Source organism: Salmo salar, chromosome 15, assembly GCF_965601325.2.
Source record: "Salmo salar chromosome 15, fSalSal1, whole genome shotgun sequence".
NCBI lineage: Eukaryota > Metazoa > Chordata > Actinopteri > Salmoniformes > Salmonidae > Salmo > Salmo salar.
In genome coordinates, this window is record NC_138305.1 from 41,742,301 (window position 1) to 41,754,585 (window position 12,285).

The window sequence follows — 12,285 nt, forward strand, 5'->3', positions numbered from 1 at the left end:
CACATTGGGCTCTATCACTGCCAGGACACATTATAGTTCTCTAAAGTTCTCAAAACGCTTTTGAGGTTTTGAGGTGTAATGATGCCCTAAAGGTGTCATAGTAGATCTGTAAGAAAGGCAGTGGTTGTAAACGTCAGTGTGTGCCTAGCACAACAGTGCGTCACTCTGCAAGGTGAGATGTTTTTCCCCATGATTGCACACGATTTCATCAGCAGGCCTCTCTGTTTTATCTCAACAGTGGTAGCTGACTGTGCAATGCTGTCAATATAATGACTGTTACTAGTTATGGAGGAATAACGACATATTAAAACAAAATTATATTTTTTATTTGTCTCTAGTCTGAATGCCTGCACATTTTAATCAAAAGACAGATTACTATGATCACACATACAGCCATATGTCCGTCTCTTTGTAAAAGAATCTCATAGGATACTGCACTCAATATCCTCATATGAAATGTGTCTTTTCAGCCCTTTATGTGGGCTCAGGGTTCGGGCAGCAGTTAAACTGCTTTAGATGATCTAAAAGGCTTCTTAGCAGAGGTGTGTGGTTGCCAAGAGAGGAGGGAGGTGAAAATGCATGACATTTCTTCCCGAAATATCAAGTGCATTACATTTACAATTTGCAACATTTTTCCTCCAGATTTGTGGGGCATTTGACGGACAAAATCAAACAGAAGCATCCGTTGTCATGGATTTCTGTTGTGACTTTGATTCATGTTTTGAGATGTACATGAATCTGGGAATCATACAATGTCAGTGGTTATATTCCAACCATCATATCAGATATGCTTTGGTCTTACAGTTGTAAAGATAATCTATGAATAATTGGACTAACCATGCCTAAATCAGGCTGCCAGGTGCCAGTCTGTTGAGTGGGCAGTGACTGACCCAGCTGGCACCCAGATAATAATGTGGGCACAGCGTTTCACAGGTAATACAGTCCCAAAGGGCAGTAAATCCAGTCTGTATCTTTTATTTCATGTTCACAAAGGTAAACTAAGCACTTAGGCTGCAATCAGCCTGGCATCCTGTGACAGATGAACAGCTCCTGACTGTGGCTTTTATTATTATTTAATTTGTATTATTATTTTTAATCAAGATCAGCTTTAAAAACACCTTCCTCAGTTTCCTGCCTGTGGACACTCCACTGTGAGTGACGTGACTTGTGTGTCTGCCAGTCCCATTCCCAGGCCAGCAGAGGGAGGGGGCTGTTCAGGAGAGGAGTACTTATGCCCCTTCTGCTCCCCACTCCATGACAGTACAGGTCTGTTGGAGGGGGTCACGCCCCTAGCCTAAAAAGGCAACACAGAATACAGCTGGTGTGGCTAGCTCTAAGAATAACCCAGGCAGGGCAGAGTAGCCTGGGCTAAGGTTACATTGAAGCCCCCCTCCTGTCCTATGCTTCCTGATCTACACCCATCATGGGCAGGGAAAAGGTTTAGGCTGCATCTGCACCTCTCCTCTGGCCAGCCCTGTAACTTCTTTCCTCCTCAACTTTTGCTCTCCCCCTCCTGGACTTTAATTGACCCTCTTCAGAGAACCTACGTGACGGTGACCATTTGGTATATTTATCCTTTTTCATCTTCAGGGGAATTGAACATCCAGTCCAGACACCAGTTGTAATATCTTTTGGTTGTGGCAGTTCTTCCTTGTAGGGGCTCTGTGCATGGACTCATCCTCGACGATCAGGACTCAAACAGGATTAGCGAGGTGGCGGTCCATGTTATTCTCTACAACTTCGTTTTTCTTTTTTTTGGGGCCTAAGGGATTAATTGCTGAAATTAAATATTCAAACCAGCATGACTGAGGGAGTCGAAGGTACAGTATCGACACCAGTCTAAGTATGTCTTTACATTTTACTTCCTTATTATAGGTAACTTAATTTGTTATTTTAAATGTTAAAAGCAGATGTGTAACATAGCTCAGCAGACATTTTGGAACCTGCTCTGTAAAGGAATCTCATGATTGGTCGGCTTCTAAAAATACTGGATATCATGTAGCATGTCATATTGGCCATTTGCTCTGCAGCCTTGAAACACTTGTGATGATAGCACGGCTTTAAGTGTCTTGCACTTAAGGTGCATAATACACCTCCATTATTACTGTTACAGACGTCATCTGACTTTTGGGAATCAAACTAATAATTATTTCTGATGTACTTCGTTTTCCCTCAGTCAGTTCGAATACCTGGCTCAGATTTTATTTAACCTGAGCCAGGGTGACAAAACTTAAAGTTGACCTAGAAGGGTCTATTTTGAGAGCACCCAGGAGAGGATAAAATCATATCAGTTTTGTTGGCTGACTCTGTCTGACTCTATTACTGTCCTGAGATTAGTTGTCATGGATATCTACTAAGAGTTCCCAAGACAGGGACGTCAACTTCAGGCAGCGATGGGTCATGAGAGAGGGAAAGTAGATGTGTTGGAGCTTCATACATGTTTAACAGCACAGCATATTTGTGTGATGTATTCCATCACTATCCCCTCCACACTACTCCTGGAGTCCAGGATAATACCATACTGTGAATACCATTACTGTAACCCTGACAAACACACTCAAGTGCACATACTAGACACACACACACACACACACACACACACACACACACACACACACACACACACACACACACACACACACACACACACACACACACACACACACACACACACACACACACACACACACACACACACACACTGACACTGTTCAAGTCACAGTATGACTTGTGTATTGTTTTTTGTTGAATCAAAGTGAGAGGAAGCCGGACATATGGTGTCTGTCTGCAGAGCCTCTTGAGTCAGCAGTTTGAGGGGACATGGGTACCCAATAATCCCCCTTGGCTGACAACGGGGTGCAGGCCATGGTGAAGAGACCCAACAGGTGGCCTGATCCCACACTGGGCCAGGCTGGACAAATACACATGCACATGCACAAGCACATGCACACGCACTCTCTCTCTCTCTCTCTCTCTCTCTCTCTCTCTCTCTTTCTTTCTTTTGTTCTTTCTTTCTCTTTCACACTCACTGACCTACAGTACCAGTCAAACGTTTGGACACACCTACTCATTCAAGGGCTTTTCTTTGTTTTTACTATTTTCTACATTATAGAATCATATTTAATACATCAAAACTATGAAATAACACATATGGAATCATGTAGTAACCAAAAAAGTCATATTTGAGATTCTTCAAAGTAGCCACCCTTTGCCTTGATGACAGCTTTGCACGCTCTTGGCATTTTCTCAACCAGTTTCATGAGGTAGTCACCTGGAATGCATCTCAATTAACAGTTGTGCCTTGTTAAAAGTACATTTGTGGAATTTCTTTCCTTCTTAATGCGTTTGAGCCAATCAGTTGTGTTGTGACAAGGTAGGGGTGGTATACAGAAGATAGCCCTATTTGGAAAAATACCAAGTCCATATTATGGCAAGAAGGGCTAAAATAAGCAAAGAGAAACGACAGTCCATCATTACTTTAAGACATGAAGGTCAGTCAATACAGACATTTTCAAGAACTTCGAAAGTTTCTTCCAGCGCAGACACAAAAACCATCAAGCGCTATGATGAAACTGGCTCTCATAAGGACCGCCACAGGAAAGGAAGACCCAGAGTTACCTCTGGTATAATTCATTAGAATTAACTGCACCTCAGATTTCAGCACAAATAAATGCTTCACAGAGTTCAAGTAACAGACCCATCTCAACATCAACGGTTCAGAGTACACTGTGTGTATTTGGCCTTCATGGTCGAATTGCTGCAAAGAAACCACTACTAAAGGACACCAATAAGAAGAAGAGACTTGCTTGGGCCAAGAAACACGAGCAATGGACATTGACCGGTGGAAATCTGTCCTTTTGTCTGATGAGTCCAAATGTGCGATTTTGACTCATCAGACACAGAGTAGGTGATTATCTCCGCATGTGTGATTCCCAGAGTAGGTGATTATCTCTGCATGTGTGATTCCCACCATGAAGCATGGAGGAGGAGGTGTGATGGTGTGGGGGTGCTTTGCTGGTGACACTGTCTGTGATTTATTTTGAATTCAAGGCACACTTAACCAGCATGGCTGCCACATCATTCTGTAGCGATACATCATCCCATCTGGTTTGCGCTTAGTGGGACTATCATTTGTTTTTCAACTGGACAATGGCCCGAAACACACCTCCAGGCTGTGTAAGGGCTATTTGACCAAGAAGGAGAGTGATGGAGTGATGCATCAGATCACCTGGCCTCCACAATCACCTGACCTCAACCCAATTGAGAGTGTTTGGGATGAGTTGGACAGCAGAGTGAAGGAAAAGCAGCCAACATGTGCTCAGCATGTGGGAACTCCTTCAAGGCTGTTAGAAAAGCATTCCTCATGAAGCTGGTTGAGAGAATGCCAAGAGTGTGCAAAGCTGTCATCAAGGCAAAGGGTGGCTACTTTGAAGAACTTCAAATATAAAATATATTTTGATGTGTTTAACACTTTCCTGCTTACTACATGATTCCATGTGTGTTATTTCATAGTTTTGATGTCTTCACTACTATTCTACGATGTAGAAAATAGTAAAAATAAAGAAAAACCCTTGAATTAGTAGGTGTATCCTATCTTTGACTGGTACTGTACATGCATTCATACACATGCATGAACACAAATCATGATGGCTGGAGCAGCATTTCAGTCGAATACTATCTCTGTCATGGGCCGATTCAGAGAGAACACCAGATACCATGTCGCAAGCCAGGGCTTCTCTCTGATTTGCACCAACCTGATTTCACAGTGTTACAGCAGCATATAACATTTTAGAAAATGAACACTGCATTCTAACAACTGCAGCTGCACAACAATCAATGGCTTGTTCTGACATAGTCTGACACATTCTGGTAAATCGATGAGTAGCCTTGTCAAATGAATGGCGCACATAAAGGTCATATATTTTGTTTGTAAGGAAGCTCTCTCCATTTAACACCAAATCAAATTGCCACGTCACAGAGATTTATATTAATTTGTAGAGATGGGTTTTTCATGGCTAAGTCAAAGATCACAGAGACAACACATTCCATACAAGACATTAGATTACTTTGACACTGTGCACCATGTATAGTACAATACAGTACCTTCACAGTCTAGCTATTCACCTGACGAAAACTTATCTCAGTGCAGTTTAATCACAAACCAACCCAACCAATCACTTGGTCTTCATGGTTGGTTCAGCATCAGGCCACCAACCTATCTTTGGTTATTTTCTTCCAGTGCGATCCTCCACCACAACCATGGTCATAGAGAGCAAAAACGGGGAGGCAGGACAGCCCCTAGTCAGGGTGTCTAAGAGGACCGTGACTGATGACCTGTACACTACCTTCAGTTCCCCCATGGCCTGGATCCTGGTCCTAGCCCTGGTCATCACCTGGTCCTGCGTGGCCATCATCATGTTCGACCTGATGGACTACAAGGGCCTCACAGGTAGGTCCTGAACCTGTCCCCCTACTGCTCCCACCCATCATGCATTGGGATGCTACTTCTAGGTCTGTGTTAGGTTCAAGTTTAGACTTGCTCTTTGCATTAGGATTCTACCTTATTCCTCAAAGGCCTCTGTAGGTTAGAGCTAGACTTCCTCTTTCCTTTGTACTAATTAGGATGAAAAGGGGCTAGTGCTACTCAGTAGTTTATGTGATGCATCATGCATTGAGTTATCATCCATCTTGGTCATTTAGGCTTTGGTTTTTAATGATGTGGATATAGATTTGGTCCAATTATACACAGCCCCTCTACTCAGGTTTGTTCATTAATTTAGCCTTAACATTTAGCCTGGGTGAAACAAGGTCATGGATAATGGTTAAAACAGCCAATGTGGGATGCAGTGAGCTCAGGGAGCATGATAAGGCCCAGTAGCGTGTTGTTTCCAGGCTGGCACTACTTTATCTGAAGTGCCACTGCCCTACCAACGGAGTGCGGGCTCTCAGGTTAGCCGGGAGCTCATTGGCTGGTTACTGATAGGACCGACAGTGACAAAGACAGATAGGGTGTAGCATTGCAGTTTACTGGGCCTGGGAAATATCAGCAGCATCTGTGTTCGGTTACAGTCAACAGTTATCTGAGAGAGGGTGGGCAGAAATAGCCATGCCCCTGTCCCAGTCAAACAGCTTTGAGTGAAATAGCTTACTTTTGGATGAGTCAAAAATATGTACTGGTAGATACGATTTGAGATGCGTTGCTTCAGTCAGTAGGGATGTTATTGTATCACAGACTTGTGATTAATATAGTTCATTACGACTGTTGCAGACGTATTCACATTTAATTTGTACATTTTATAAGCAAACTTCAAAAGTGGGCACCATTGTAACGTAGATCTGTTCAACTCACAAAACAGTAGTTGAAGGCACTGGGGGCTGTGAGTCTAGTCTATCCACCCCAAGTCATTTAGCCTTCACAGAGGTTCTCATTCGAGTGCCATAGCTACGTACGTTCACTCTCATTTCTAATCTAGTTTCCTCCTCCTATTTTCACCTGTCAATGCCGGCATTATACTACGCTTGCCCGTCTGTGCTTTTGCTTCCGCTTTGCTACTAACAACCTGCATGCTTTAATTGCTGATAGGCAGCAATTGTCACACACTCCAGTAAGTGTTGTGGGGGCTTCATGCTGCGCATTAATGGATAATGTACACATGGTCCATCAAGTGTTGCTTCTGGATCATTCAAGTTTACACAGGTTACATCTAGTACTGAGTCTATATACCTTTTCACACTATTATTTCATTAGCACAATTGAAGTAGGCTATTTTGTGTTTATACACAGATACAGTATGTTTCCATACTGATGCCAACCATAATGGTACAGATAGTCTAAGGTCAACCATAACCTCCCTATATGAATGGTTTTGGACTATAGCTTTCATGATAACTCATCTACAGAACTGATTTAACACTGATTTATGATTGAAAATGTATACAGCCCATTTAGAAGTCACCTGATGTGTCATTAAACTACTATTCACCAGTTTTTAGTGTGTAGGTGAACAAAACTTACCATAATAACACCCAAGTGTGGCCTTTTCTGTGACATAGTGTGGCTTGAATATCAATTTAAGTAACATCCATTGCATTAAAGGTATTTGTGTGTTCATGTGTGTGCATGTGTGTTTTCAGTCATTACTTGTAGTCCAGTAAAATGTGTTTAGTGTATGAAGTGCTAATTTGTAATGAATGTGCTGTAACTGTACTATTGTAAGTTGGTTGTAGCATTGCCTGCAGTAGCCTATATAGTTTAGTCAATTATTACATAACCAGCCAGCTTTAGAATGTATTGAGTCTGTATTACAGTACATCATGTTTTGTGCCCAGCAAAACTGCATGGCCTTAGAAAAGCAACGTTTTAAAAAGCCCAAGTCCTGTGCTATTTTCCAAAGTCTGGATATTGCTTTATTTATTTTTGATTTTACCTTTACTTAACTAGGCAAGTCAGTTAAGAACAAATTCTTATTTTCAATGACGGCCTAGGAACAGTGGGTTAACTGCCTTGTTCGGGGGCAGAACGACAGATTTTTACCTTGTCAGCTTGGGGATTCGATCTTGCAACCTTTTGGTTACAAGTCCACGCTTGTCGGTGCAATTGTCGGTGCTATTGAATAGAAAGCTGTAACGATTTCTTAATCTTTCCATAAATAGTTGAAATGTCTTCAATAGCTCAATCTCAACAATAAAATCATTTGAGTGTTGCTTGTTTTTTTGTGCATCTTAAGTAATAGAGCAAAATAGACCAGAATTAAAGGACAAAAAAATCGATATATTCACCTGAATTCACTATTAGTCTTGACATGAGCTTTTAAGTCTAAAGTGATTTATGGGCAAAGTGTTTTTAAGGGCATATTTCCAGGCAAAATCATCCCATTAAATTGTGTGACAATTGCTCTCATGCATCCGGCCTATGATAACTTATAACTGTCAATTCAGTTAACTTTCCTGTCTCAATTTATACACAATTGCCTTGATACTAACACCTTCTCCGCTATGTAATCTGGTTTCCGAGATGGTCACAGGTGCACTTCAGCCACGCTCAAGGTCCTAAATGATATCATAACCGCCATCGATAAAAGACAGTACTGTGCAGCCGTCTTCATTGACCTGGTCAAGGCTTTCGACTCTGTCAATCACCGTATTCTTATCGGCAGACTCAACAGCCTTGGTTTCTCTAATGACTGCTTCACCTGGTTCACTAACTACTTCTCAGATTGAGTTCAGTGTGTCAAATCGGAGGGCCTGTTGTCCGGACCTCTGGCAGTCTCTATGGGGGTGCCACGGGGTTCAATTCTCGGGCCGAACCTTTTCTCTGCATATATCAATGATGTCGCTCTTGCTGCGGGTGATTCTTTGATCCACCTCTACGCAGACAACACCATTCTGTATACATCTGGCCCTTCATTGGACAGACACTGTGTTAATTTTAACAAACCTCCAAATGAGCTTCACCGCCATACAACACTCCTTCTGTGGCCTCCAACTGCTCTTAAATGCTAGCAAAACGAAATACATGCTCTTCAACCGATCGCTGCCCACACCCGCACGCCCTACTAGCATCACTACTCTGGACGGTTCTGACTTAGAATATGTGGACAACTACAAATACCTAGGTGTCTGGCTAGACTGTAAACTCTCCTTCCAGACTCACATTAAGCATCTCCAATCCAAAGTTAAATCTAGAATAGGTTTCCTATTTCGCAACAAAGCCTCCTTCTCTCATGCTGCCAAACATACCCTCGTAAAACTGACAATCCTACCGATCCTTGACTTCGGCAATATCATTTACAAAATAGGCTCTAACACTCTACTCAGCAAATTGTATTCAGTCTATCACAGTGCCATCCGTTTTGTCACCGAAGCCCCATATACTACCCACCACTGCGACCTGTACGCTCTTGTTGGCTGGTCCTCGCCACATATTCGTCACCAACCCTACTGGCTCCAGTCCATCTATAGGTCTTTGCTAGGTAAAGCTCCGCCTTACCTCAGCTCACTGGTCACCATAGCAACACCCACCCGTAGCACGAGCTCCAGCAGGTGTATTTCACTGCCATCCCCAAAGCCAACACCTCCTTTGGCTGCCTTTCCTTCCAGTTCTCTGCTGCCAATGACTGGAACGAATTGCAAAAATCACTGAAGTTGGAGACTTATATCTCCATCACTACCTTTAAGCGTCAGCGGTCAGAGCAGCTTACCGATTGCTGAAGCTGTACACAGCCCATCTGTAAGTAGCCCATCCAACCAACAACCTACCTCATCCCCATATTTGTTTTTGTTTTTCTGCTCTTTTGTACACCAGTATTTCTACTTACACATCCTCATCTGCACATATATCACTCCAGTGTAAATTGCTAAATTGTAATTACTTTGCCACTATTGGCCTATTTATTGCCTTACCTCCTTACTTCATTTGCAGACACTGTATGCCGATTTTTCTATTGTGTTATTGACTGTATGTTTGTTTGTCCCATGTGTAACTCTGTGTTGTTGTTTTTGTCGCACTGCTTTGCTTTATCTTGGCCAGGTCGCAGTTGTAAACTTCTTCTCAACAGGCCTACCTGGTTATATAAAGGTGACATAAATAAAAAAAATAAAAAATAATCGTACATTGAGACCACATCAGTCTGTGTTGTTAACTGTGTGGTATTAAATAGTGACCATGCAGAATGTCTTTCTCTTTGATTGAGTGCTGCTGTTGAGGAGACACCAATCTTATGTGTTTTAATATTTCTAATTCAATATTGCATGTTGCAGATAAGCCTGCAATGAGAGATATAGATTTAATCTACAATGCATAATAATGAGCATTGAATGTGGCCAATACCGATGGTCATCTATGGAGGAATGACCTCCTAATCCATTCCACGTGCAATAATGGGAAGAAAATGAGGCTGTGGCCCTTTCTACCGAAGCCTCTCAGCCTTGTCATAAGTATAAAATAGTATTTATTAGGTGTTAGTAGTCAGGCTACAGCTAAACTATACCCTAAACCAATTTCTTAAACAGTAGCCTTATTACAGTTTTTCTCAGTCGCTTTGGTGCATTTTTCACTTCATCCCTAACATGTGCAAAATAATAAGGGCATTCTCAGAACAATTTGTACAAACTGCAATATACAATAGATGTGTTTCTAAAGCTAGTCAGTCACTAAAAATCCTTAGTACATCTCTCAAAAGTAAATATTCATGCCAATGATCATGTCAGTGTCATCAGAATGATAAGTCATTGAGTCATTGTTCACGAACAAGGTCGTCAAAATGTTTAGGCATGTTGTCAATGGAACTGTGTACTTTGACAGTATTTCCTGATGTAAACTTAGGCTACAGTTTGGATGACAGTTACTGTATTGAAAATGCACAAGGCTGCACTTCTATGGCATATATCAATTTCAACAGTACTATTTACATATCACTGTATGTGGGTTATTGATTGAAAGAGACTGGACAACCCAAGGGGCACAAAGGAAAAAAAAACAAAATTAGAAAGAAACACAGGAAACCACCCCTAAGGCACAACTTTGCCCGCAGCACTGTTCTAGTGCTGTCTCTACACATCCAGACGTTCCTGTCTGTCGGCCCACATATTCTCATCCACATCACACCGGATATTTTCCCTTCCAATGCAACGTGGAAAGAATCTTTTGGAATGCCTTATCCATCCTCTGCAGGCGTCTATTGTGATGTCCTCACATGCTGCATCCATTGCAGCCAGAAGGGTCATCTGTGTGTGTTGCTGACGATCGTACACCTTCCACCTCCATGCTGAAAAGAACTCCTCAATTGGGTTAAGGAATGGTGAATAAGGTGGGAGGAATTCTATGAGCATCCTCGGGTGGGTCACAAACCATTGCTTTATGATGTTTGATCGATGGAAACTCACATTATCACAAATGACCACATACTTTGGCAAATCCTCTCTAAACAGACCCCTCTCATCATCAGGGATGAGAGCCCTGTAGAGAGTCTCTAAAAAGTTGAGTAGATGCTGGGTGTTGTATGGCCCTATAAGGGGGATATGGGTTAGGACACCATGCTCCGAAATAGCAGCACACATGGTGATATTTCCTCCCCGTTGGCCTGGCAAATCCACAGTAGCTCTGTGACCGATGATATTCCGACCCCGCCTTCTGCATTTGGTCAGGTTGAAGCCAGCCTCATCCACGTATACAAAGTTGTGAGAGGGTTCACTTGATCCCAACTCCATTATACGCTATATCCCAGAACACACAGTTGAATTTGTTTTGGTAAGGAAGAGTGACATAAAATGTGCATATATTGCATGTTCCTTCCACAGCAATGGAAATGTGTGCAGTTTATGCTTACTGTACTATGTATCACTATAAAATGTTGCTGTAAAGTAGTTACATAGATATATGTTTTACCTGTACATACTGGTACCGTAGCTCCTTAACTCTGTTCTCATTCCTTTGGAATGGTACACGGTACAGCTGTTTCATACTCATCTGGTTTCTATGCAACACCCTGTCGATGGTTGAGATGCTAACCGTATGGATGTTTTCAAAGACATCGTTGTCTTCTATAATGGTCCTTTGTATTTCCCTGAGTCTCATGGCATTGTTTGCTCGAACCATGGTGCAAATAGCCTCCTCAAACCTGCCACCGGTTTGAGGTAATCTTGCAGTCCTATGTGGGGAAAAATGCAGTGATGCATCGCACACTTTCACATAGACAAAAACTATGCGAACACACATTTTACTGTAAAACTTACAGGTGGGTGCATGTAAGGTGCAGTATGCATCTGTATAGAGTATATGTCTGTATGCTGTGAAATACAAGTGGACTACTGTAATATGAAGCATTGTAGGAAGTATACAGTATACTGCTTATATACAGTAACTGTGCACTGTACATTGGTGGACATACCTGTTCTCTCTTCGAAACGTTTGAACTATTGAGGACACGGTTGATCTCCCAATATTCGGCTGCACCCTTCGACCCGCCTCAGCCATTGTAAGGCCATGATTGACAACATGGTCTACAATAGTGGCCCTTATGTCATCAGATATGCACCTATGTCCTCTTCTGCCTCTTCCTCTGTTTTGCCTTCCACCACGCATCCTTGCTCCTCTTCTTCCTCCTCTTGGCTGTTGACCCTGTTCGTTTCCTGGTCCATCCATTATTGGAAAATTGCAACTCTGTGTTGTGGTCTGTCTATATATGCTTGCCAATTGATTCTTCATGAGATGCACCTTTGAGCAATTTAGACAACTGGTTGATTGTTGGTTTTTGTACAAAAGGTCTAATAGAAATGTGTAAAACT

At 42.2% G+C, this 12,285-nt stretch overlaps 1 protein-coding gene across 32 annotated transcripts in view; it reads left to right on the plus strand.

Annotated features, from left to right (window-relative positions):
* The first annotated feature begins 1,412 nt into the window (after positions 1–1,412).
* Positions 1,413–12,285, plus strand: part of LOC106571369 (uncharacterized) — an 87,386-nt gene continuing 76,513 nt past the window's right edge. For 31 of the 32 annotated variants that reach the window (XM_082961750.1, XM_082961765.1, XM_082961759.1 and 28 more), the window contains exons 1-2: positions 1,413–1,820; positions 5,240–5,449. In XM_082961750.1, the coding sequence (XP_082817876.1) occupies positions 1,802–1,820; positions 5,240–5,449 (229 nt within the window). In that variant the 5' untranslated portion in view covers positions 1,413–1,801. Of the gene's footprint in view, positions 1,844–5,239; positions 5,450–12,285 lie in introns of all 32 variants that reach the window. The other variant, XM_082961752.1, reaches the window with a different exon arrangement.